The sequence below is a fragment of the Anopheles coustani genome, chromosome 3 (genome assembly GCF_943734705.1).
Source record: "Anopheles coustani chromosome 3, idAnoCousDA_361_x.2, whole genome shotgun sequence".
Taxonomy (NCBI): domain Eukaryota; kingdom Metazoa; phylum Arthropoda; class Insecta; order Diptera; family Culicidae; genus Anopheles; species Anopheles coustani.
This window is the reverse complement of record NC_071288.1, coordinates 1200112-1228059: the sequence shown is the minus strand read 5'-3', so window position 1 is coordinate 1228059 and position 27948 is coordinate 1200112. Positions and strand designations below refer to the sequence as shown.

General features: G+C 47.4%; 2 protein-coding genes across 2 annotated transcripts in view; both read left to right on the top strand.

Annotated features, from left to right (window-relative positions):
* LOC131260043 (microtubule-associated protein futsch) overlaps nucleotides 1-23679 on the top strand; it is a 37655-nt gene extending 13976 nt beyond the window's left edge. The window contains exons 3-10 of the mRNA XM_058261696.1: nucleotides 7808-7980; nucleotides 8738-8960; nucleotides 9034-9192; nucleotides 9275-12669; nucleotides 12743-19654; nucleotides 19712-19934; nucleotides 20295-23438; nucleotides 23510-23679. Coding sequence (XP_058117679.1) covers nucleotides 7808-7980; nucleotides 8738-8960; nucleotides 9034-9192; nucleotides 9275-12669; nucleotides 12743-19654; nucleotides 19712-19934; nucleotides 20295-23438; nucleotides 23510-23679 — 14399 coding nt within the window. The remainder of the gene's footprint in view (nucleotides 1-7807; nucleotides 7981-8737; nucleotides 8961-9033; nucleotides 9193-9274; nucleotides 12670-12742; nucleotides 19655-19711; nucleotides 19935-20294; nucleotides 23439-23509) is intronic.
* On the top strand, nucleotides 5826-6445 carry LOC131260519 (uncharacterized). Its single transcript, XM_058262301.1, has 2 exons — nucleotides 5826-5918; nucleotides 6003-6445. Exons 1-2 carry the CDS (start codon nucleotides 5852-5854, stop codon nucleotides 6425-6427), a joined length of 492 nt encoding a protein of 163 aa, XP_058118284.1. The 5' UTR covers nucleotides 5826-5851; the 3' UTR covers nucleotides 6428-6445.
* Nucleotides 23680-27948: the final 4269 nt, after the last annotated feature.

The following is a 27948-nucleotide window of genomic DNA, read 5'->3' as shown; positions in this document are numbered from 1 at the left end:
CCCCAGGGGTCTCGGGTTTAGAAGCTAGCCCCGTTGAGGCCATGAAAAGACAAGGTCGAATTTTAGGTGGAAAGTTTGAGGCCAAAATAATTCATTAACTTGACTGCCACTAGTAGCCGGCGGCGTCGGTTAACCCGAAGCGAGGCACGTCAGCCTAAAAGAGGCCTTGATCTTACTGCTAAGGACACCGGAATCGGAACCGGCACGAGGCATGCGACCTTCTGCTGTGAAATCGAGGTCGCCTTTTATTGAGCCCCGCAGCATGTTTTATAGTAATGAGTTGTGCGCGTTTGATAAAAGTTTACGGCAACACCACACTGCTTCCATTGCGTGGGGCTTTTTGTACGATTAGTTTGCGTAACAAAGTTTCTGATGCTACTAAATTAAATGGCAACCGAAGGCTGCCAAGTGCAGCTTCAGCTTGGGGAACAATACTATACGCCATTTTAATGAAGTTTAAGTATGCCTTCTTTGGAAGGGGTTCCTGGTGAAAGGGCTAGGCAAAGAACTTGCCATGTAAAAAAAAAGTTGTTCTTGTAAACTAAAAGTTATACGAGAAATGAAACATGCTTTTCACACATCGAAAGGATATCCAGGACTTTTCTCATTCTTTTACTCCTGATTTCGAATGTACCATGTATTTCACAAGTTGAATGGCCGAAGTTATGTTTTTTGTTTTTTACTCTTCAAACAATCAACATCGCATCGCTAGGGGCAAGGATGGGGATAACATCTTTTCTAACACTTTGTGTGGGTGGTGGATTTATCCTTTCAAATGTCCCACACCACCGCAAGAAACTGTGAAGATTTTTCCTTTTACGCGATAGAAAGTCTTTCACGTGACCTTTGGCCGACGTGAGAGAGAGAGTATGTGGTCGATCCGGTACACATTTTTCATGAGCAAAATTCGCAGTCACGTAATTTAACGGCCTCGGTATCGTTCTCAGTTGGGTTTGAAATCGAACTTTATGATTAAAAAAAACCCTACCAGCAGGTAGCAACTGGTGGATCGAGTGTAATAAATAAACACACATAAACATCTCTTTTTTCCTGGCACGACGATGAAAGAATTACAAAACAGACTGGAACGTGACACATAAAAGCCAAAGTGTTCAAATTTTTAAGATAAAATGGAATAGCTTATATCACTCAAACGACATTAAATTAAGTTTTAAAACATTTAAAATTGAATATGCTAGTGGAACTGTACACTAAAAAAAGAAAACAAATCGTGCCAAAGCATAGATAAGTTAAAAATCGATGTGCGAGGTGTGCTAAAATTAGAACAAAACTCGTGCAGGTGCATTCGAAAGCGTCATCAGCACGATATCATTGCTGCAATGTCATCATCGCCTCTGTGTTTTCCAGACACCACCCCTTTTTGTCCTTGGCTCATGGCCCTTGCACTTGCCCTACCAGCGCAATGGAAGAGAGCGTCGAGTGCAGTGACATCGACCGAACGCTGCTGAGATGTAGAAGAAATGTAATTTAGTCCATCCTTGTCGCTGCTTTGTCGGAATGGAAAACGGATTCGAAATTGATCAATTCTATAGTTTGATCGAATGGCGGGGTGGGTTATGGGGTTAAATCGCAAACGACGCAAGGGGAGGTGAGACACTGATTGTCCTCAAACTGGATGTGATCAAGCACGTTTATGTATGCGCGTGACAATGCGAGATTACAAGTTGGATTGCTTTCAATCACAGTTGTTTTCCTTTCAGAACGGCGGATGATGTTCAGTCGATTGGAAGTGCGGTGGGTTTCGTTTGGAACAAATTTGTATTCTAGAGAATGGACTCAAAATAGTTCACAAAATCGAATACAGGGCTAGGCTCATCAATCGATGCGGAGTTACCTCTGATGTGCACGTGCTTTCGATCCAATATTTGCCAACCTTAACTGAGTATACACTCACCGTTATCTGCAACTTTAAAGATAACAACTAATTTCATGGTGTAAGAATATGGTATAGTTACAATGCATACGTGTTTGAAGCTGTAGTTATTAGGCTCGTTTTAATCTAAAGTATTTTTGAACCCTCTACAAGCATGATGAAATTCAAAGATAAATACATCACTCAAGTAAAAAACTATACCATGCTAAATGAATCTCGTAAAGATTAAACATACTATGTATTATAAGCATAAGCCGTAACTGTTTTTAACAAGACGATATACTATGCAAGATGGTAAACTTCCTTTGATCAGCTGATTCAATAAACTTTATCGGCATCGGAACGATCGCTACTAAAAGAAGACAAATTGATTGATGTGAAAACCGATGAGGAGAATTCAATAAGTTAAGAAGGAAGATTATAATTCCATTTCGCGTCTCGGAGAAACCTAAAACCGAACGCACCCAATGTCCCACAACGACAAGCACGCACTCACGCAAAGACTTGCGACCGTAATATCATTAATCTCAAATATGCTACCAACGATTTCCACAAAACGAAACTAATTTATGAACCTACGTTCTTTCACGCACGCACGCACGCACCCATGCACGATAGAAAAGCACCGAAAAGCCTCTTCTACAGAGGTAAAAGCCGGGAGTTGTCCGGAGGGACAGTCGGTGTGGTTCCCTCAGATTGCTTTCGAAAGATCCGTGGTAGGATGTTGGTCGGTGGCAAGAAAAGAGAGGTACGGCAAATGAATTGATTCCGTATCTCTTCATCGTGCTCTTGTCGTTTATCAACGTCGGCGGGAATGGGGTGGAATCCGTCGTTCCTGCAGTACATACGTACATACATATGTGAATACCTTCGGGGCACCTTCAAACCCTGTACGATAAATTATCTCCCCGAGCGCCATCGACACGAAGAAGAGCGACTTCCGTACAAACAGCCTCAGATCCATGCACAGCCATAGGAGAAGAACGCGAAAGGCGAGGCAATAAGTCTCAATGGAGGCGCAAGGTGGCATAATTTCCTGTTTCCTGCCAGTGGGGAATCCACAGGGAACTTGACTATATGACCAAACAGCGGCAATTGCTAATGGCGAACGTGGCGAACTAATAAAACTGAAAACGGGTTGAATCTAGATAAGAGCAGATATAGTGCACTTTATTTGTGCGCACATGGATCTAAAATTTCGAACAATTCGAAAAATGATTGAATAGCTTTTTGTGTATGTATCAAACAGTGTTGTAGTACGCCACGTTTCGAACTATTTTATGGTCCTCTGTCTGTTAAGGTTATACCAAAGTACGGCCATCCGGCAAAAACATGATAATGGGGTGTTCAGTTTATCACTTAGAGCCGATTAGCTATGCTTTTATCCGGCCATGTGTGAAATGGTTAACAGAGAGCGTAAGCTTTGCGAAAGATTATAACCGATATCACAGCTGTGAGCTTGGAGAAGAGGCCTGATAAATCCTTTTCTGGTTATAAAATACGAACACAACGTACCATCATCCCTTCCAAAAGGTGTTGAAGTAGAGCACCCCTTTTGGCTAATCAAATTCTTTCTGGTTCGCCACCCCGTTTGGCAAAATGAGCTGAACAGAACGAAAAATATCCGGTAGACACCATATCACCTGGTCTAATAGGACTTTAAAACCTGACGGTCTTGTGGAACATTTTTCTGCAAAATCTGGTGTGATTTTACACTGCAACATAGCACGTATAATGATTGTTATGAGTCTTGAAATGAGTCTTATCATGTAAGATTGTTTTTTATCTTTATGCACTCAAAAGAGTCCACGGATGTCTCGGCGTTATAGTCCTTGTACTGAAAGTACTTGAATCGTTTGAATGATAGGAAGTCAAGTGCTCTCGCTGGTATCGCTCTCGGTGGTGAATTACCAGATTCGTAGCCCGATGCATGCACTAATTCCAATGTCTGCTTATCAACTCATCAGCGACCCCGTTGATAGACTATAAATACTTGTACCTGTGCGTAAACTGACTGTTAGTGGTTAACAACAGTTGAGCGTATTCATACGGCAAGCGGAGCTACGGAACAAGCGTGCAAAATGTTGAAGATTGTCGCAGGAATAGTTATCGTTTGTGCGGCGTTGAACTTTGTCGCAGCCCAAGAAACTGACCCTACAACAGTGCCTTCAAGCACAGCATCTACTGCGTCAACTACAACAGTGACTCCAAGCACAGCATCTACTGAGTCAACTACAACAGTGGCTCCAAGCACAGCATCTACTGCGTCAACTACAACAGTGGCTGCAAGCTCAGCATCTACTGCGTCAACTACAACAGTGGCTCCAACTACAACAACAACTGTTGGTTCAACTACTGCGGCCCCAACTACAACGCCTACAACAACAACCACTGGTGCTAACGTGGAAACCACGACGAAATCGGGTGCTTGGTCAATGCAATCATCCACCGTATCGATTCTAGTCGGGATATCCCTGCTCGCGGTGGCTTCGAGAGAGTTTTACTAACCAATAGTGCAGTGCTACGACGTACGTTCCACCAGGAATGATCATGTAAAACACCTTTACAGGATTTCGATTCATATAATGAAACACTTGAATCAGTTGGTGTAATGTTTCAAATCGATACTGGAGCAGTACATACCAGCTCTGTAAGTTTGCAATCAAATATTGCACACAGTTCCTGGAGGTATGCAATTCTTCTCTATAGCATTGCAATGAGAGGTGTGAAGTTCTGCAGGGTTCTGAGGGAACCCTACAAATGTTATGGTTCAACAAGTCATCACACGGTCGGTAAAAAAAACAATATCGAGACGGTAACAGCAAATGCAAAATTACATAAAAATTCAGTTTAATTCCCTTTTTCTTCCCGAATATGGAAGTGTACCTGATCCGACTATGATACAATTAAAACATACAACTTGTTCAAACATGACATTTGTAGGGTTCCACAGAACTTCACACCTCTCTTTGCAATGCTCCAGAGAAGAATTATAAAACATATATGTTCTGGAACTGTATGCAACATTATTTGATTGCAAACTTACAGAGCTGGCATATACTGCTCCAGTACCGATTTGAAACATTACACCAACTGATTCAAGTGTTCCATTATATGAATCGAAACCCTGTAAGCTGACAGTGAACGACGCATTAAGCGGAATTCAACTAATTCTATTGTAATGTTATAGACGGATTTTGGTCTTCTACTGAAATACCGAATATTCTAAGCATGACATGGACAAAGAAATATAACAAGTTAATTAACATCCCATCAAAGCCGTTTTTGAGAATAAATTAAAATTGAAACAAACAAACCCTATCCTATTGAACTGTCGTTTATCATATCTTGATTTGTTTTTTTGTTGAATGAATCTTCCAACCAAAGGGAATTTAAAGCAATAAAAATGAAGATGTTTTTGGAGGGAAAAGAGATTTATTCTTTGTTTAAGGTGTTAGGTGTGGGATCGAATCTCGAGTCTGGCAACCTTCGGTATTACGAACGAACGGTATTACGTATACCGTCTTTCGGTCACGGAAACTCTCTTCGGAGATAGGCCTTGTTTTCACTAGGGGATGTCGTGCCACATAATAATAATAAGTGTACTCGACATACGCCAGATTGTCGAAACGTTATATGGAATACAATTTCACACTTCTGTCAAGTAAAATAAAAATGTAACTTGGTAGAATCGTTGAATGCAAATAATTCTACAGTGTCATTCGCTGCATATGAGTATTGGTTGTCACGAGATATTCGTATTGATTTTACACGATTGATAGAGGAACGTCGATTGTTATCTACTGTTTGTTTGACATTAGTACACAAACTGATAACCTGTGTCAATTCCAACCTTAAATCAACACACATTCGCAAGAAGAAGTTATAAAAAGAGTCGCTTGATGTCGCAGGTATCGTAGTTTTATGTCGACCTTGCATTTTTCTACAGGCTATGAAATGGCTCATTTCATTTGGCAAATTTGGCTAACCAGTGTGCTTATACTGTTCATCCCACAACATACAGGTACACTATCTGTATCGTTTTCCAAAGGATGTGAGTTTTCTTTTTTTTCTGCTCTACGTTGACCAAATACATGTTTGCTTGCAGTGCATGCTTTCCAATGCTATCAGTGTATGAACATCACCAGCTTTGAGCAGTGCTCGAAATCAGCCACCATCGTCAATTGCGAGGACCACGACCAGGAAGCGTCTCAGCAGGCTCCTACAGTGACACCAGCTTTGGCAAACGTTTCCTATGCATGTGCGACAGTGAACTTGGAAATCTTTGGGATCCAATCGTTTATAAAGTCTTGCACTCGCAACTTTTCCGAAGCGACGATATGTACGGCTTTGGCAGAGCAGACGGAAGGGACAATGCCGGGAACTAAGGTGAATGTATGCAACGTGTGTTACAGCGAATTGTGTAATACAAGCAGCAGTGCGACAACGTTCGGTGTGGTACTTGTGGCGATATGTATGGCAACGTTAAACACAGTTCGTTACATGCGGTGTAAATTCTTAAATATAATGTAAGGTTTGAAAGCCCATTAATCCCTCTCATCTATCGGAAGGTCGTGACGTTACGAAAATCGATTGTTATCTTTCAGGAGTCTTATTGAATGATGACATGATTACAGAGATGACAGTGGTTCGTCTTTTTATAAATATCCGCTAAAGATTTCAATGCTACTGCAAATACGACATGATAATAAAAAGCTAAACTAAAGCTGTTTCGGTGTGTTGATTGCTTCATTCCCAAAATGTGATGAGGGAGCAAACGGAGAGCAATCTGGAATTGGGCTATTGGCTCATTGATTTGGCCAGCTGGCGATTCCATATATGCCAACGTCAACACGCAAACCGCTGTCGGGTGGGAACATGTTTTATTGCTCCACACTTCCCCCCCTCATCCTCTCCTCGCCCGGATACCGAAAGAAACGATCTCTCCTCTAAAGCAGAATAAATCATGGCTTGTGCATCTGCAATGCACATTTAACAACGATTCGCATTGAATATGCTGACCTCGTGGTTGGCGAGAAAATTGATTACGTCCACCGCACAGATTCACCAGAGCAGCTAAAACAAAACCATTTAGGATCCCGGGTCCCGGGTTCGACCGGGATAACCGAAAACACGGAAAGATATCCCACGAGGATGGCAAACTTGGGGGATGGGTTTTTTTTTGTTGTTGATATTTCTGGGTATGGGTTTGCAATTCGCAAAAGGGAACGCTCATAACTCTAAGGCGGTATGGCTCGAAGCTACACGTGCGAGGTACTGCAAAATGTGTTATGGTTAAAGTGGCTAAAAATACATGAATATGCAAATTTTCTACACTGACCGGACGCTGTAGGATGAAGTGGTGTATACCACAAAAATGATCTCACCGCAGCGCTTATGGTCAAAAGAGAAGCGTGTATATGGATTCCGAAACATTTTTGACTTTCAATTTTAACGGAGGATTGTAATTTTTGCTTACCCAAACCATTTTGTGTTTTTCATGACAGCGAAAAAGCATTTAACAGTCAAAAGGTTTTTTAGCCAACATGATTCATCGCTCACAAAATTTAGGGTTTTCACAAAAAAAGATTGCATGCTCGGAAAAATAGTATTCCATCACTGTGTGTAAAAATGAATTGATCAATAATGGAGAATTTTAAGAACGTAAGATCCGCATATGCATTAGTTATAGTAATATCATGTTAGCTTAAGCGTTACATGTGACATTATGATTAAGGCAATGAGGAATTTTACGGCGAAAACTGATGTTAAAATTGAAAGAATACATCAAGTGTTAACCAAAGCACAATGTGATAGAAAATCTACCTATTCAACAAACTTGCTCCTGTAAATAAAATTAAAGAATAAGTTGGTCACACATTTTCATCCCATTCTATGTATTTTCTCCCTTAGGTGAACGATTGATTCAGTATGCCAGTGAGAATCTGGTGACTGAAATTTTGATTCATCCGCAAGTCAATACCTTCATCCAGTGCATCCGGAACCTGCTGAGCAGCTTCACTCGACATCGACACATCATCCATACCGGCTACACATTCTCAGGAAACGGCTCGTGGATACTTCAGGTGAGAACCATTAAAAAAATCCGATAGAACTCTGAGTTAAAAACGCTGTTTATAAACAGAATAAAACAATGTTGAAGTCAACATTATGACGTGCGAACTGAATGATTTATTACATTACGACCAGCGAAAAGAGGGTCATTTGATCGAAGAGGAATTACTTTTTTCTTGTCGCTTTTGGAAAATTGGAAGGAGTGGTGGTGAGCAAAGTTATAAACACTGTGGTCTTCATTCACGCGCTTTTTGGAGTTGCCATCCACAAGAGATAATCAATTCGGTATTTTCTCATTGTTTCGTCCAGGCAAAAACTGTGCTTTTTGGTTCGATCGATCCCGAAACGAAAGTCAAAGTTTTTGGGGAACAATAAAATGCTTCTCGATAGCATCTACGGTGCCACCACCAGTGGCCATTATTTATTGAGCCGTAAAATGGGCGTTTCGTTTCGTTGCTTCGCACTTTCATTTAAAGCGTTAAGTTTCTTGGAATCTTCTTAACAAATGTTTCCTTGTTCACTATACACTCTTTCTATTGGCCTTCGAAAAGGTTTACTTTCTTTTCAAAAGATTGCGGCTTCAATTAGATTTTGGTGGTGAGGCGACGATTTTGGAAGGATTGATTATGGAATCAACCAAATAAGCAAACATTGACGTCATTGTGATGAAGTGAATAAGTTTTTGAAGTAGAAGAAAAAAGAAAACGATCTGGGTAACGAAAATGATGGTTCTCATCTTAAATATGGTTTCCCTTTTTGCATCAACAGGATGGAACGTTCTCGGTCGTCGACTTTATGGAGGCATTCCAAGAGCACGAGGTACAGCGCGTGCTCCGTGCTTACCCTGATACAATCACCATGGACGTCCATTGTGCCCCGACCGGCCAGTGGCACACGATTCAGGATAAGTCGTTTTCGCGACTCTGTCAGATCCGTCTGAATCCGGTTGACGTTCTCGATTCGGGCAGCGAAAAGTTGAACTCTTTCGTTGGTAAGTGGACAGTGTGCTCGTATGATTTCAACAATGGTTCGTAAAAGATGTCCTTTATCTTCTGCCCGCGTAGCTTATGTTTCTTCGATGATCATTCCAACGGAAATATCGGAACTTTTGGAAAGCTCCGACGTGGTTGGCAACATCCGGTTTAGCCATCCGACGCTGTATGTCTTCCCCGGAGGCCAAGGAGACGCCGCCCTGTTCGGAATCAATGGCTTCAATATGTTGGGTATGGATCGGAAAAGAAATGCCTCCTTCGATGTTTCTTGGAAGTATTAACACTTTTTTTAAAATCGTTTGACGTTTAACAGTGGATGGAGGCTTTAGTCGCAAGTCATGCTTCTGGGACTTTGTGCGCCATCTCGACCGGCTAGATGCCGTGCTGATGACGCGCATCAACAATACCAACATCAAAGGTATCTCATCGGTGGTGGAGCGCAAGAGTGAAGCGCACGTGTATCCGCAGATCGGTCACTTCTTCTGCAACATTCCCGAGCGCAAGGGCTTGCCGAGTCCGGACGGCGATAAGGACCGCGACCCGCTGCTGGTCGATCTGCTAGAGGAAGGCCACCAGATCGTGACGAACCTGAAGTCGCTCAACCTGAAGGCACAAAACTGCTACCGCGAGTCGGAGCCCATCAATCTGTACCACAAAGTCGGGCACGGTACGCTCGACATGTACGTCATCAGTCCGTCGCGCGATTCGCGTGAGGTGAAGGACTTCCTGGCTCGCTGGACCGCCGCCGACCAGCGTCTGTTCGCCAAAGAGACCAAGGATGGCAAGGACTTTGCGTTTCCGCTGCAGAATCTCATTTCGATCTGTGCGCTGCTCGTGTGGACCCCGGCCAACCCGGAGGATAACATCACGCGCATCCTATTCCCCGGTTCGGCGCCGGAGTACAAGATCCTCGAGGGGCTGGAGAAGATGAAAAACGTCGAGTTCATGCGGCAGCCCGTCTGTCCGGTGAAATCGATCAGCGCCAGCCTCTCGACGCCGGTGCTCGTGACAAAGAAGAGTCTCAAGTCGGCCTCTACCGATCGCATTCTGGCCGAACCGATCCACGCGTCGAAGCCGAAGGATAACAAAATCATCGACAACAAGATGAAGATGATGCAAACCGACAACAAGCTGACCGCGGACGCCATGGACAGCTCGGCAGACGAGGGAAAGATGGAGAAACAACTGGGCTCCAAGGGTCCGTCGGCGGCAGCGACTACGGTGGCTACGGCAAAGGTTGAAAGTAAGCCAAAGCCAATCCGCAGACCGGCGTCCACAGCGGCGGACAAGAAGATCGACAACAAGAAGTTGGAGCAACAGCAGCAACAGCAGGAGGAGAAAAAGGACTCCATCTCGGACGTGGGCTCCGACAAGGAAGACCAAACGCTGGCAAAAACATCTCCGGCAGCGGTCACGGCTGTGGACAGTGAGAAGAGCATCGACGAAGGTCCGACGGAGGTGTCCGAAAAGAAACCGGACACAGATGGAGTGGAAACCAAACCCGAAGCGGAAGTGAAGGAGAAGAAGAAGGAACTCTCACCACCAGCGGGTGCGGACACCGGTGGAGCAGTGGTAACTAAATCCACCAAGAAACCACCCGTTTCTCGTACGCCCGCGGCCCGTTCCCGTGTGGATACGTCGAGCAAGACGAAAGCTACGACCGAGCGTAAACCTGTGGAGCGCAAGAAGCAGCCGGAACCGAACAAGTCATCTCCAACGACACCGAAAAAGACTGCTCCGGCCGATGCGAAGCTCACTAACGGAAGTGCGACAAAGCCAGAGCATGGTGACGAAGTGAAGCGAACTGTGAGCAAAGTGTCCGCCGCAAAACCGGCCCCGCTTACTGCACCCAAGACGGGCAAGTCCAGCCCGAAAGCGACACCAGCAAAGAGTGCAAAGGATGAGAACAACCGGAAGGTACTCGAAGCCCGCCAGCGTCCGTCGGCGGCAACTGCGGCCAGACGGGAGGCTATTTCGGCGCGTAAGGAAGCGGAAAAGAAGACAGAAGCCGCAAAGCCACAGGCGGAACGTAAACCGATCTCTCGTCGGCCAAAGGGTACGGCTGGCGTCGGCGGTTCAGCGGCCACCCTCGGCGGTAGTCCGGTGAAGGGTAAGAAGGTACTGAAATCGGAAAAGGATGCCGTAATTCGCAAGGCTAAATTGGACAAGAACGGTACGACCGATTCAAGCCTCGTCTCGACCCCGAGCGCCGATGAGGGTGGAGTGGCGATTCTCAAGCGCCCCAGTGGAACACCGGAAGTGATGCCCGCCGAGGGTGATTCGTTGGAGGTGATCAAGCAGCAGCAACAGCAGCAGCAGTTGGCCGAGCTGAAGGAAGAACAGGAAGCCGTTCGTGAGATTGAGGCCGTCTTCAACCGCGACACGGCGGCACAGAAGGCACAAAAACACCGCGAACTGGCGCTGACTGAGGAACACCGTGAAGTGCAGGACAGTACGACCGAGCCGGAGGAAGAGGAAGAGTATCTGATCATCGAGAAGGAGGAACAGTACACCGAGGACTCGATCAATGAACCGGAGAGCAGTGCCACCAAGGAAGAGGAGATCCAGAAGCACCAGCGTGACTCACAGGAATCGGAGAAACGGAAGCGTGACAGTCTGGTGGAGGAGAAGGGTGAGGAGGAGATGGAAAAGGATGGCATTGCCGAATCCACAGCACAGACTGTTCAAATTGTCAACGGTACCAAGGCGGAGGCCGAACAACCGCAGGGCAAGGAAGGAGAAGATGAGGAACACGCTGCGACGGAAGAGGAGCAGGAGCAGGAGGAGGTTGAAGATAAGGACGGGCGCGAGAAACTTTCCCCGAAGCACAAGCAAGAGCTGGAGGAGGAGGTGCAGGAGATTATCGCGTCGGCGAAGGAGATTGCCAAGTCGAAGATGGAAACGTCGATGGATGGTCTAAAGACGGAGGAAATGTCATCGATAAGCCCGGACGAGAAGATGAGCAGCACAAAGAAGACCAGTGACACGCGGGATGAGAATGAAGAGCACGAACTGCAGGTCGCCGGCCATCTGAAAGAGCATATTGATCCTCCGCACCATGAGAGCCACCACGAGGAGCGCGTATCGGCTACAGTCGAGTCGGGGGCAACGACAACCGCTCCGACACTTCCCGAGGACGAACGCATTCCTTTGGATGAGATCAAGGAAGATCTCGTCATTGAAGAGAAACACGTCCGAGAGATTACTAAGGAAGTCGAGGTGGCGGCAGCTGTGGCGGCGGTGACTACGGCGGCAGAGGCGGAAGCGGGACCGGAAAAGACAACACCAGCAGTACCGGAAGCTTCGGCCACGGCTCCATTGCCGACGGTGTACGAGCCACTGGAACGGCCAACGCCGGCCAAGATGCAGTTCAGCGCCCAGCAGGCTCATATGCGCGATGTGGTCAAAACCCCGGACGAGGTCGCCGACTTGCCGGTGCATGAGGAGGCCGATCTGGAGGAGGGCTACGGTGAGGATAAAGATAAGGACAGCAAGGAGGACGAGGAGAAGGATCGTGATACAAAGGAAAAGCCAGAGGAGCGGGAGCCGACGGTGGCCGGGAAAGAGACTGATGGAAAGCAACCTGAGAAGACTGATGATGATAGGCAGGTAGCGGATAAGGCGGATGAAAGTGATAAACCGTGTGATATGGCAAAGAAGGCAGCGGAGCAGGGGGAGCAGGAGAGCAACCTTCCTCGTGCTGTTGAAGTGAGTAATTGCGTATTTCTCTGTCGTATGGTCGGTGTTGGTTTCATTAGTCCATACTTAATCTTTTCAGGAGGACATAATCGAGAAGGTGGCACGTGATACCCAGCAGGAGATGGCTCTGAAAACGGACGCACATCAAGAGCCCGAGGAAAAGGCAAAGCTGAAAGATGAAGTAGACATACTACAAGACCTGGAATCACAAATTATCCCCATGGAAGTGATGCAGGAAAAGATGGAGAAGGTAGAGAGAGTGCATCAGCAACAGCTGCACGCTAAAGATGGTAAGAAAACACCCGAAGCGGAGCCAGAAACCGACGACGCAACGAAGCTGCCAGTGGAAGAGGAACTGATCGTGGCTCAGAAAGTCGTGCCGAAAGTTCCACTGCCTGCGGAAGCGGATACAGAAGCTGCCGGTCAGGACGATATCTGGAAGACGCCTGCAAAGGCTGAAGAAAAACTGGACGAACTGAAACATCTTATCGACGATAAGGCAAAGAGCGCCGTCTCCGAGTTGGTGTCCCTCAAGGATACGATGGTGAAGACTGTAGTGGAACGTAAGAGCGAGATTGTTGAGAAGGTGACCGAAGAGTTGCACGATGTGGATCACAAGATCAAGGAATCCATTGCCGATGCCGGCAAGGAGTTGGAACAGATGGCGGCGGTTGCAGCGGTAGAGGTAGTGAAAGATGTCACCGAGCAGGCAGATGCCGTTATCGATAGCTTGCAGATGAAGGCTAAGCAAGTGGATGAAGATTTGAAGCTCACAGCTGGCAAGTTGGACGAGAAGATGAAATCGGTTGTCGCAGATGTGTCGCAAATAGCTTCAAAGTCGGACGAAACACTAGCTACAATCGCCACCGAAGCAAGCGAGTTGGAAAAGATGGCCATGGAGCTGAAAAAAGACGTGGCTGGGCAACTAGATGACACGAAGAAGCAATTGGAGCAGGAACTTACGAAAAGCGTAGAGATGGCACAGGAGAAGGCGAAGGGTGGCATCAGCTCGTTCTTCGGCGGCATCACCGAGGGCATCAAGAGTGGCATCGAGAAGATGGCGGACAAGATGGAGCACAAGATCAAGGACAAAACCGAGCAGGTGGAGGAGAAGCTACAGCAGGTGACGGAGAAGATAGATGCCCTCAAGGGCGAGCGGGAACAGGAGGTTGCGTCCAAATCCGCCGAACCGCTGGAGCAGACGTTTGATCGGTTCGGACCGTACGAGCGTAGCTTCACGCAGGAACTTCGTGAAACGCACATCACGACGGTCGACTCACCGGTCATGGACGGGGATAAGCTGAGCATGGAACTGAAATCGATGGTAAACATCCCGCACGACATCCACGAGGACAAGGAACTCGAGGAGCTGGAGGACAACAAGAACCTCGGTACGTTCGTCATCGAGGACATCAAGTACAGTGCGTTCGAGGATGCTAACTTGCGCGAGATCAAGGAGGAAGAGGATGAAGACCGGGTCTCTCCACCGCAGGGTATGGTGGAAAAGCTCGGCCCTGGTATGGTTGGTGTTATGCCACCCCGTGCACGCACCCCCGAGGATGTCGCCAAGATTGTGGCCAACGTAGCGGAGGTGCTGAAATCGGACAAGGATTTGGAGGAGATCATACCCGGATTCGATCCGCAAGAGCTGGAGCGCAAGCTTTCCCAGGGTGCGGCACGGGAAGAAGATGTCAGCACCGTGCAGCGGATGCTTGTAACGGCTAGCAGTGAGGACGGCGGCGAGGAGACGGTCATTTGTGAGGATGGAACGATCACCTTCTCAAAGTCGGCCACACCGGAGCCGGTACAGGGATCTGGAAAGTCGACCCCCGAGATCAAGGTGCAGGAAGAGGACGAGGATGAGCTGGCAGAGGAAACGGAAAGACAAGGGCAGAAGAAGGACAAGGAGGCAGACGAAGAGAAGAAGCAGGTGGAAGCAGAGAGCAAGAGCAGTCCGGGTTCGTCTGGAAAGTCGTCACCCGATTTGAAAACTTCTCCAACATCAATCGAAGAGAAAGACAAGCATGAACTTCCAGAGAAGGTGGTACAGGTGGAGGCAACAAAAGTGGCCACAATCGCAGCCTCCGACCTAACGTCGAGTGAGGTACGCAAAGAATCTATTGCCGACCAACAGCATCCAGCATTTGAGCACATCGACGATCAAAGGCGGGAATCGGCCATCAGCACCTTTAGCGAGCGTGACTACACGAAGGACGAGAGCTCATTTGTCGACGAACGCGATTCGTCTCGTGCGCATTCTATCTCGAGTCATATCAGCGACTTGAAAGAGGATGCAGCGGACTTGAAATCTGTGGCCGACTTTTTAAAGGAATCGGAAAAGGAACCGGATCACGTTTTCGGCGAAGGAGATTCGAAGATAAAAGATCTGTCGAGCCCTGAGTCGGTCACTAGTCAGAAGACGATTTCGGAGAAGGAACCGAAACTGTCCAATGCTGCTGCAGAGAAGGTGAAGGTAGATGCTGCTGATACAAAGGAACCCACTATGCCTGCGTCCAAAGAGGCATCTCGACCAGCATCGGCAATGAGTGAAAAAGATTCTAAAGATGTGGCTACCGATGAGGTAAAAGTAGATGCTGCTGAGTTCTCTCGTCCGGAATCACCTGCTAGTGCAGGGGAAGCATCGCGTCCTGGTTCTGCGACGGACGATCATAAGAAAGACGACTCAAAACCGATAGAAGTAACACGCCATCTGAAGGAATCGGCATCGTTAGACCTAGCAGGCGAACAACCCGAAACATCGGCATTTTCGCGCCCCGAATCACCCGCCAGCACAGGGGAACTTTCTCCGGCGGAACTGAAGGATGGAGTTAAGGAAGATTCACGACCGCCATCGGCAGCTAGTGACACGAAGGCTCCATCCGAAAAGTCTATTGATGCTAAGACAGAACAGAAGCAAGATTCTCGTCCAGCTTCAGCTGTACCTTCAGAGAAGTCGGTTGACCTGAAAGAGCAAGCGAAGGAAGAATCGCGTCCTACATCTGCTGCCGCTTCTGAAAAGTCGGTTGAACTCAAAGAAATTCAAAAAGATTTATCGCGCCCAGCATCAGCTGCTAGCGTCACGGAAGAAAAACGCCCGTCCGAAACGCAAGTCGATTCGGTTAAACTTGGAGAAAGTGAAGTTTCCCGACCAGCATCGGCGGCTAGCGAGGTGAAGGCACCGTCTGAAAAGTCTGATGACTTGAAGGGTGATGAGAAGGAAGATTTCCGACCAACATCGGCCGTACCTTCAGAAAAGTCCATTGATCTTAAAGTGGAACAAAAGGACGAATCCCGACCAGGATCGGCTGCCAGTGGCGCTAAGGCTCCATCCGAAAAATCTGTTGATCTTAAGGGTGAACAGAAGGATGTATCACGACCACCGTCTGCTGTTCCATCCGAAAAGTCGGTTGATCTTAAACCGGAATCAAAGGAACAATCCCGTCCGGCGTCTGCCGCAAGCGAAACCAAGCCATCGTCTGAAAAGTCTCTTGATCTTAAGGCGGACCAGTCGCGCCCAGCGTCTGCTGCCAGTGAGGGCAAGGCGCCATCGGAAAAGTCTGTTGATCTTAAGGCAGATCAAATGGAAGATTCTAGACCAGCATCAGCCATCCCTTCGGAAAAGTCTGTTGTGGACAAGGCAGAAGAAAAGGAAGAATCTAGACCAGCTTCTGCTGCTCCATCGGAAAAGTCCGTTGACCTTAAGGACATTCAAAAGGATGAATCTCGACCGGCTTCTGCCGCAAGCGAAAAGGATGGCAAAGCACTGTCTGAAAAGTCAGATGATCTTAAGGTAGAACGAAAGGAGGAATCTCGTCCGGGATCTGCTGCAAGTGGAGCCCAGGCACCATCGGAAAAGTCTGTTGATCTTAAGGTAGATCAAAAGGAAGATTCTAGACCAGCATCGGCCGTTCCTTCTGAAAAGTCTGTTGATCTTAAGTCAGAGCAAAAAGAAGATTCTAGACCAGCATCGGCCGTTCCTTCTGAAAAGTCTGTTGATCTTAAGCCAGAACAAAAAGAGCAATCTCGTCCAGCATCGGCTGCCAGTGGCGCGAAGACACCGTCTGAAAAGTCTGTTGACCTCAAGGAAGAAGAGAAAGATGGATCCCGTCCGACGTCTGCTGTTCCTTCCGAAAAATCTGTTGACCTCAAGGAAGTCCAGAAAGAAGAATCTAGACCAGCATCGGCTGTTCCTTCCGAAAAATCTGTTGACCTCAAGGAAGTCCAGAAAGAAGAATCTAGACCTGCATCGGCTGTTCCTTCTGAAAAATCTGTCGATCTGAAGGAAGACCCGAAAGAAGTTTCCCGGCCAGCATCTGCTACTCCATCGGAAAAGTCGGGTGATCTTAAGCCGGAAGACAAGGGAGATTCGCGACCAACATCTGCTGCAGGTGAAATGAAAGCTCCATCTGAAACATCGATTGATATGAAGGTAGATCCGAAAGATGTATCACGACCAGCATCAGCTGCTAGCGAGGTGAAGGCACCATCGGAAAAGTCTGACGATTTCAAGGGGGATCAGAAAGAAGATTCCCGAACAGCATCCGCCGTAGCCTCGGAAAAATCTGTTGATCTTAAGGGTGAACAGAAGGATGTATCACGACCACCGTCTGCTGCTTCTGAAAAGTCTGTTGATCTTAAAGATGAACAGAAAGATGCATCGCGACCATCGTCTGCTGTTCCTTCTGAAAAATCTGCTGATCTTAAAGATGATCAGAAGGGCGACTCTCGACCACCGTCTGCTGTTCCTTCTGAAAAGTCTGTTGATCTTAAGCCAGAATCAAAGGAAGAATCCCGTCCGGCGTCGGCTGCAAGCGAAACCAAGCCACCGTCCGAAAAGTCTCTTGATATTAAGGCGGACCAGTCGCGCCCAGCATCTGCTGCCAGTGAGGGCAAAGCGCCGTCTGAAAAGTCTGTTGATCTTAAAGCAGATCCAATGGAAGATTCTAGACCAGCATTAGCCGTCCCTTCGGAAAAGTCTCTTGGGGCCAAGGCAGAAGAAAAGGAAGATTCTAGACCAGCATCAGCCGTCCCTTCGGAAAAGTCTCTTGGGGCCAAGGCAGACGAAAAGGAAGATTCTAGACCAGTTTCTGCTGCTCCATCGGAAAAATCCGTTGACCTTAAGGACATTCAAAAGGATGATTCTCGACCGGCTTCTGCCGCAAGCGAAAAGGATGGAAAGGCACTTTCTGAAAAGTCGGATGATCTTAAGGTAGAACGAAAGGAGGAATCTCGTCCGGGATCTGCTGCAAGTGGAGCCCAGGCACCATCGGAAAAATCTGTTGATCTTAAGGTAGATCAAAAGGAAGATTCTAGACCAGCATCGGCCGTTCCTTCTGAAAAGTCTGTTGATCTTAAGCCAGAACAAAAAGAGCAATCTCGTCCAGCATCGGCTGCCAGTGGCGCGAAGACACCGTCTGAAAAGTCTGTTGACCTCAAGGAAGAAGAGAAAGATGGATCCCGTCCGACGTCTGCTGTTCCTTCCGAAAAATCCGTTGACCTCAAGGAGGCCCAGAAAGAAGAATCTAGACCAGCATCGGCTGTTCCTTCTGAAAAATCCGTCAACCTCAAGGAAGGCCAGAAAGAAGAATCGAGACCAGCATCGGCTGTTCCTTCTGAAAAATCCGTTGACCTCAAGGAGGGCCAAAAAGATGAATCCCGACCAGCATCGGCGGTTCCTTCTGAAAAGTCTATTGACGCCAAGGAAGATCAGAAGGATGAATCTCGTTCACCATCCGCTACTCCATCGGAAAAGACTGGAGAAATCAAGGCAGAACCGAAGGAAGAGTCAAGGCCAGCATCTGCTGTTCCTTCGGAAAAGTCGGTTGATCTTAATATTGAAAAGAAGGAAGAGGAGTCACGTCCAGCATCTGCAGTTCCTTCTGAAAAATCTGCAACATCTGAGCAAAAAGATGTATATCGTCCAGTTTCTGCTGTTCCATCTGAAAAGTCTGTAGACATACCGACTGATCATAAGGAAACATCTCGTCCAGCATCAGCTGCAAGTGAAAAAGAAGGAATAGCTTCCTCAGTGAAAGACGACGCAAATGAGTTTTCACGTCCGGAATCACCTGCCAGTGCTGGAGAAGCATCTCGCCCAGGTTCTGCCATGGAAGATCAGAAAAAGGGTGAAGAAGAAAAAATTGTAGAAGTAACACGCCATCGCAAGGAATCAGCCTCATTGGACTTAGCGGAGGAACTGGCCGAAACGACGGCATTTTCGCGCCCGGAATCGCCCGCCAGCACAGGGGAACTTTCTCGTCCCGCGTCGGCACAACCGGAAGACAAGTCAGACAAACCAGTGGAGCCCACAAGCGAAGTGAAAGATTCACGATCACCATCGGTAGCAAGCGTCACGGTTGATCTCAAAGCGGAATCTAAAGACTCACGTCCACCATCGGCTGTACCTTCGGAAAAATCTCTAGACCTCAAGCCAGAACCGAAGGATGACTCTAGACCGGGATCTGCTGCAAGCGACGCAAAACCTCCATCTGAAAAGTCGGGTGATCTTAAGACGAGGCATCATGAAGATTCCCGTCCTACATCTGCGGTTCCTTCCGAAAAGTCTGTTGACCTGAAGGCGGACGATAAGGAAGTGTCACGTCCAGCGTCGGCTACCAGCGAGGCGAAGGCACCATCGGAGAAGTCTGATGACCTCAAAGATCAGAAGGAAGGCTCGAGGCCAGCTTCAACCGTTCCATCTGAAAAGTCGATTGATCTTAAGATCGATCAAAAGGAAGAGTCTCGTCCAGGGTCTGCCGTAAGCGGCACCAATGTCCCAACGGAAACATCTGAACTCAAGACAGAACAGAAGGAGGAATCTCGGCCAGCATCTGCCGTTCCCTCAGAAAAGTCGATCGATCTTAAGTCAGAACAGAAGCAAGACACTCGCCCGGGATCTGCCGCAAGTGACGCAAAGGCTCCATCAGACCGTGCGTCACCATCACATATGCAAACAGAATCCAAAGACCAGTCGAGACCAGCTTCCTCAGCTAGCGTTAAAGATTCTTCCCCTCACGAGACTGTTGATTCTGCAGTAAAGAGTGAACAACAGGATGCCCCAACGCAGTCTCCAGCGGATAAGGCCGATCATCTACAAGCTGCTTCCAGAGAACATTCTCGACCAGCTTCGGCAGCAAGTGACAGATCGGAAAAAAATCAGTCAGAATTGTCACGTCCAGCTAGCACACTTAGTGGCAAGGCAGAAAAATCTCCCGATGCTTCGAAGGAACCTTCAAGGCCGGAATCAGCGGCTAGTGAAAAGGCCGGGGGAGCTAGTGATGGACCAGCAGCAGCAGCAGACAAAAGTAAACAAACGGATGTTGTTATCAAAGAGGATAAGCCTGTAGAAACGGATTTGTCCCGCCCCGATTCAGCAGCTACTCATGTGAGCGAATCTCTGGTTTCGGATAAGGTGTCCGAACATTCTCGTCCACTATCGGTTATGAGTAATGTAAGTGATAAGGCCGAGGTAGCTGCCTCCACCATGGGACCGTCGTCAGCCGAGCCACAGTCGGCGCCGGGGCTTTCCTCCCGGCCAGATTCGGCCGCAAGTCACCACAGTGCAACCGAAAAGCATGTCGAAACGAGTTCCACAGTGCTGCAAGAGACTTCCCAAACTATACAGATCTCCGGAGGTGCATCGAAAGAACCATCTCGGCCCGCTTCGGCGGCTTCGGTAAAATCGACAACCAGCGAGACGAAAAAAGAAACGCACGAAGTGTCCACCGTGTCGTCGTTCGCAAAGTTTGAAGAATCTCTCTCGCGCCGTGAATCTTCTTCCACCACCGCCACAAAAGAGGAGCGACCCACGTCGGCGCTGAGTGGCGGAGAGGAGGATGAGCAGGATAACAATGAAAAGGTTTGCCTCAAAGAAACCCGCTCCAAGTCTATGTCGGCCGTAATGTCATCGAACGTTCAGCGTTCGGGATTCGAGGGAAGCACACTGGGCGTCTTGGAAGAATCGATGATTACGTCGCGCGATGATCTCGATATGCTCCGAAGTCCCCGGGATAGTGTCACGAAGATTGATGCATCGTTAACTCAGAAGCTGGCGGAAACAACCAGCACGTCGTCGCTCGCTACGAAATCCTTCAAGCCACTGTTCGACGACACTCCACAGTTCCCTGCCGCGAAGGTAGAGGAAGGCCCGAACGATCGCGAAAAGGAATCCACTGGCGTGTTTCCCAAGTGTGGCCTCGATAGTACCGAAAGTCCCGAGCACGGCCCTACGATCGCGCAGGGAATGGATCAGCTGCTAAAGGACACCGTTAGTACGATGAAGGAGATCGAAAAGATGACCAGTTCCGTCATCACGTCCACGGTGCAGGCGAAGAAAGAAGGATCGGCCTTTGAGCAAGTGAGCAAGTCGGACACATCGACAGGGTTAGGGACATTCCCGGTGTCGGACAGTGGAAAGTCGTCTCCATATCTTGGCGATAAGTCACACGAGTCCAGCGCCAAATCGGTCAGTCCTCTGCCGGATAAGGATTCGCTCGAGGAGAGCTCCACCTCGCTGAACACGTTCATCGAGAAAGACAGTTTGTCCGAAGGCATCACCAAACAGCAGAAAGACCCGAAGGAACTTGTTTCCATTCGGATGAGTCCCGTTGGAGAGTCCATCGCAGAGCGTGAGAGTGTCCCAGCGGCGCAAAGTCACAAGGCATCCGAAGAGTTACTGTTCGCAGGAAGCAAAACACCACCGACCGCTCCGATCAGCCCGAATGTGGCCGTAAAGGAGGAGGTTAGCCATGGAGCTGCCCTGATAATGCAATCACAACCGATCGACAGTTCTATTTTGCCGGGTTCCACTTCATCTGCCACTACGCTGACGTCGTCGACCACGGCGACCACTGGGGCAGCAGCGGCACCGAAGGACGATGCATCTGGTATTTCAACACCTAAAGAATCTGTACCATCTGGCAAGTCGAGCCCGGGGCTGATGTCCGTACACACGCAAGGCAGTACGGACAGTGCTTCCAAATCGATCAACTTGGGCCACAGTAGTTCAGGTGTTGAGACATCAGATTCGTCGCCCAAGCCAACCTCACCCTTCCCGAAGGTGGTGGTCGTCGACACGCTCAAGTTGGCGGACGAAACGAAAACCACCTCCGGCATGAGCACGCCGGACATGACCCGTTCCTCCACGCCGGACATGGTCGATTCGCAGATAGAACGGATCGCGCCCGCGGCCACCGGCGGTGAGAAGAGTGACTCGCAGCAAACGTTCACCACCACCACGACAACCACAAAGACAACCACTTACATTATCAAGGATGGGCAGAAGATCGAGGTGGACAGCAACGTACATAGCGACACGGTTAGCGAACCCACAAAGGAAGTACCGGCTGCAGCGTCTACTGGCAGCGTGCCGGCGGGATCCTCTACCACAACCACAACCACTACCACATCCTACATTCTCAAGGATGGCCAGAAAGTGGAGGAATCATCTTCGGTTTCCAGCACCAAACCGTCGGTTCCGGCACAGTTGACGCTGGCGGCAACGGAGCAACACACCCTCGCGGAGGATTACGATGAAAAGGAAATTCTTTCACCACGCTCCGATATTTCCTCCGGACAGGCGTCACGCATCGTTGCCGCTTGGCATGACGAGGATGTACCCGGATCACCGATGAGTGTCACCTCGCAGGCTCCACTGTCTCCGAGCACGAAGTATACGTACGACTACGACCTGCAGCACTCGAGCTCGGGTGTGAGCAAAAAGTCCGACATCGAGATCGATCAGGACAGCCAGGATGATCTCGTTCCGCCGCAATACGGAAGCGACGAGGCGAAGGCGGCGCTACCACTGGTGTCCAGTTTCAAGCCGGATCCGATGAGCACGTCGTTCTATGGCCAGCTGCCGGAGGTGACACCGATCACAAGCGCGACGCTGGCTTCAAGCACAGCCCGTTCGGTGCCAATTCCGATCGCCGGCTCTGGCAAGGGTTTCTCGAAACCGTACGTCGAATACGCCTCCAGCGGTGATAGCAGTGTCGATTCGAGCCACAAACCGTCCATGGCTACGGACGGCGATCGCAAATACCTGGACGATGCCGACCTGGACTTTGAGAAGACTTTCAGCCGAGGCAAGATGATGGACGATCTCATGACCACGTCGATGCACTTTTCCAGTGAGAAGGAGTTCATGGCAGCGACCACGACTGCCGCCGCCAAGGAGCAGGCGCAAAAGATGGAGATGGATTTCACCTCCACCGGGCTTCCCTCGTCGGCTACGACGACCACGACGGTCGTGGCGTCGGCCCAACCGACTGTTACGACCACGCTACCACAATCCACACCACAATCCCAAGCACAATCACAATCAGCAGCAGCAACAACAATGTTACCGCAATCAACGACACCACAGCCAACTGCACCACCCACGGCCTCGGCCCCATCGTCCTCGGAGGTTAAGAGCGTCCTGGATTCCTGGGGCAAACCACTGAGTCTTCCGTCGCCGGCACCGATGACGACCGAGGACAACAAGACGACCCCGAAGAAGGAACGGCGGCTGCTGATGAGCAAGACGAAGCTCAACAACGAAAAGAACCTGCGCAAACGGGCCGAATCGCCCTCGAAGGCGGCCGCCAAGAAACCGGCCAGCCCCGTCTACGTCGACCTTTCGTACGTGCCGCACCATGGCAACTCGTACTACGCCAACGTCGAGTTCTTCAAACGAGTCCGCGCCCGGTACTACGTGTTCTCCGGTACCGAGCCGAGCCGGGAGGTTTACAACGCCCTGCTGGAGGCGAAGCAAACCTGGGAAGATAAAGAATTAGGTAAGTGGATATGATGATCTTCATCCCCGTGAATGAGAGTCTCACATCCAAGGTCTTATGTTTCCCGACAGAGGTAACTATCATTCCAACGTACGACACGGATGTGCTCGGGTACTGGGTTTCGGAGAACGAGGAGCTGCTCGCCAAGTACCACATCGATCTGTCTCCTTCGGCGGCACGGTGTACGATCAACCTGCAGGACCATGAAACGTCGTGCTCGGCCTACCGGCTCGAGTTCTAGGCGACGGGGCTACTGGTGGAGTTTGCGTGCGATTCGTTGGGCAGAATGAACAACGACGAACGCGTCGTACCTGGGCAGACGTAAGATCTCAACATTGGCAACAATCCAACGGCAACACGCAGGGCCGATTGAATTTCATTCTATTTGTTCCTTACTAGAACGATCCGGGAAGGGTACCTCCTTTGTTAGACAAAGGGTGGAAAAAAGAGTGATTGCGCAGGCATCGATCATTGTTAGTTGTACTATGTATGTTGTCCTGTAGCGTTCATGAAGGGCGATGCCTCAAAAGTTCAGTTATATTAATACACATCCCTTTACAGCATAGCCGGTATGAGAGAATGGTAGACATATTCAAACGATGAGCTTACTTTGTAGCATCCTGCTGGCAACACTTTCTTGTGCGTATAATGAAGCCACTCCTTAGCTACAGATTTGTTGAACAACCATTGCTAAAAGGTCAGTTTCAGTTTAATCTAACAAATACTGGAGCCTAAGAAAGTGGAACATGAAGCACTCTACCTGATAATTACCATTACCAATTCAGCCAACCTGGCCACCCAATAGGTATAATGTCAAAGATTCCTTTGTGGTCAAAATCATAGTCAAAAGCTTTCCAGCATCACAATAACTAAGGTAACTCTGATCAGTAGATAGTTGTGATACCGTTCATTTGTTTACGGAGCAAACCAAACCAAACATAGAACGGAGTAGGCAATGAAACGAAAAACGAAAACAAACACAATATCCCTCGCGTGAATTTCGTGCACGTGTTAGTAAATATTTGTTTCGCGCACCGTTGACCTTGGGCAACTCTTTCGAATTTTTGACGAAAAATATTACCACACATGGATAGCGAAAAACCGTCGTTGAGATACCAACCCCAACAAGCTTGATTGAAAAGAAAGGGAGAAAAAGGAGCAAGAGAAATTTTGAACAAAAAGGATGGGATGTATAAGGAAATGGAATAAAAAAAAACGCACATCTTCCGTCTACAGTCTACACTCATGTTGATGATCGTCGCATATCCTTAACAAAGTCGATCTCGATCAGCGAGATCAGTTTACAAGAAACACTGAAAAAAATCATACAGACTACCATAAAATTGTACAATGCAAGCAACGCCGTCAAGTAAATCGCAATTTGCGCCAATTAAAAACGGAAATAAAAATCTAAAACTCGTACCATTTGAACGAACGAAACGGGTGAGGACATCAGGGAAGGAGAGAAGGAAACAATTTGATGCCGAACAAATTTGTTTTTCGAAAGGTTTGAATTGATTTAAAAGGTTCATTTTAGATGCCATTTAAGCTAAAAATTGTGCAAACATACAAACTACCGGGGGGCAGTATTTTTGCGGGATTCGATTTGGATCGAGCTATCCCAGTTTGCAATGCCTCAAACAATGAACTCCAATCCAGCCATTACCAGAAAAGAAGTTACATGGTTTAGCCAGTAGTTCAGCGTAGGTTAGGTGAACCATATGAACGAATGGAATCGAAGGAAAAGGCGTGTTTGGAAACGTCCAACTCAGACAAACGATCGTCCCAAGGACGAAAACTCTCTTGATCTCTATATCTCTGGCAGTTTTTTCGCAAACATTGTTCGTTACATTCGAAAGAGTTACAACAACCAACGCGGTGAAACAACTTCTTACTGAGAAATGATATCAAAGTTGCGCACCACTGATGACCGATGAGCTTTGGATAAGAGCAGGAGATTCTATTTACCAAAAATCTATCGTTCAATGTCTCACATGTATAACTCTCGTGGCACAAAGATAAATAACAAATTCGTCATCTTTAGCGAATCCATAAGGAGGGCAAAGAATGTTGTAAGCAACCAGTAAATCCAAGCCGAAAGGGATACAATTATGGTCGTGCGAAGCGAACGTGATCGAGAGGTGAAGTGTTTATATTTTTACATCCGCTCTCTCACAGCCATACGACGCACGGAGCAAAGCAAAGAGGCTGCATAAGTCGCCCGCCGTGCTTAATGAATTTCATAAACGACAAAGGCCACTGAAGCCTAGAAAAGCGTAATAATCGAAAATGATATGATCACTATTTAAATGCATTGATATCTTCAAGGTAATGATGATGATGAGGATCAAGGTTTGTCTTAATGAATGAATGAACGAATGAATATGAATACTTAGTAACGAAGAAGGAGAAAACTCTATTTATCCAAATATAACAGGAAAAGTTATTAAGCCACCCACAAAAGAGCGCATATGTTACTACATTTAATCTTCGTTAGAGCCAACGACACTTCAATTAGGTGTAATTGAGCTAAGAATTTCATGGCCAGCGATGGCCCCACGGGCAGAACAACTAGGTCAAGCGATTTTCCTATATTTAGCAACATCAGAAAGAAAACAAAAACTTACATCCCAGTTGTTCCAGTGAACGTGTTATCCTCTGAAAGAAACTTTCAGCTTTAGCTATAAAACGAAAACCCCCCCTAGGATAAAACGTATAACAAAAGACAAACCTTATAAATGGAAAAAAAAGGAACAAATATTCCCCGATGAAGCCTAAAAGGAGAGTTTAAGGCACATAACGCAAAGATAACGGGCGAGACACAAATATATAACTACAAAGCAAGTTAAAACTGACGATGGTGATAGTGTTATAAGCTCGAACAAAGTTCAAATCATGCAACTTGATACCAAGAACAACATACTTAGAACATCCAAATGACAAAACGGAAACGATATAAAAAATGGCGAATGTTCACATCCGGCATATATTCTTTAGTAGCATCGCGCGCTTGGGCAAAAACAAATACAAATAAAAACCAAGTTTATCGCAGCATTGTGTTGAAGCAAGATGTTAGAGCTGGCTTGGCTTGACGGCGAATGTAAGCCATGCGGTTAGCTAATTGTTTAGCAAGGCCGAAGAAGAAGCAGAAAAAGTTGCAATAGCATAAGGAGTATTATTCACATCCACATTCAACAAGCAGTAGCGTCAGATAAGTTTCACAATATAGGAAAATGGAGGCCAGTTGATGCAAAAAAAAATCGAGCAACAAAGAACGATGCACATGGAAATGAATGGCGTACGAAAAGGGTAGGAAATGTTTATCACTTCCCCAAAAATGCAGGTGCAAGTATGCAGAGACGCAAGCGATATTTGTCGATTTTTATATGCAAGTTTTAAGCTTTTATATTAGCCAAAAAATCAGACAAACCTAATTGAATCCTGCGCATAGTTATTGCCGTAGTGTTGTTCTTACAACCCCTCAACAAAAACAGCAGGATACGCTTGTGATTTCTGACTCCGGCCACTTGGAGGCGGCAGGCGAAGGATAGGTAATACTTATTTGCCAACGACATTTGCAAGAATGAAGACTAGAAAGGGGGCAACCATTAGGATAGTGCATAGGAGAAAGAAAGTTTGCTTGAGCTAGGACAAGAGAGAAACCAACTACCAATACCGGAAGCAGTGAAAAGCTTATGCCGTAAATCAAAATATGCGTACTTTATTGACACATTCTGTTTAAGTTTAGCGTGAAATAATGTTGCTTCGTCAAATTTGCCACTATTTTTTGTTAGCAACGGTAAGGGAAGTTATGGAGAAACAAAAATGTTATGCTTTCAGCCTGACAGGGATTCTAAATGATTAATTCAACGATCAATCAAGTGTTAGGCGTCTGTTACCGGAAAACGTATTTAATGCTTTCCTCCGTATTATGATTGTTTCGCCTTCTTCTTCAACGCTGTACGGCATGTTTGGCTTAAAGAAAAGCGTGTACGTGTATGTGTATGTTTTTGGTGCTAAGTACCGGAAATGCCTTCTAGGTGAATAGAATTGCGGAGAAAATTAACTGGGTAAGAGTGAACGACGAGAGCAAATCAGCGTGGCTGTGTTCGGGCAACGTTCGTGGTGGTAATGGTAATGAAAGGTGACAAAAGTTACAAGACGCAACAGGTGATACTGGGAGTCACAAGATTCTAATGCATTGAGGGCCTAGGAAAGCTTTTATTTATCATTTATTATCATAGGCAGCTTTCTAGTGCGCGTTCCTTAGGTTTAGGGACACATTTTGATAGGTTTTGCTGTTTGGTTTGCAAAAACATAACTCATTTATAAGCGTAAGGACATGGTTTTATTTTGTGTTACGCCTCTACGACAATGTGAGTATTCTCGAATTTGTTAGAACTAAGACAAATTACATTACAATAAAAGGCGGCTCCCTTTAAAAGAAACTGCAAAAAGACTTCAAAGAGTTTTTCTGGAGAACTAACCATAGAGAGTGGACAATGATAAA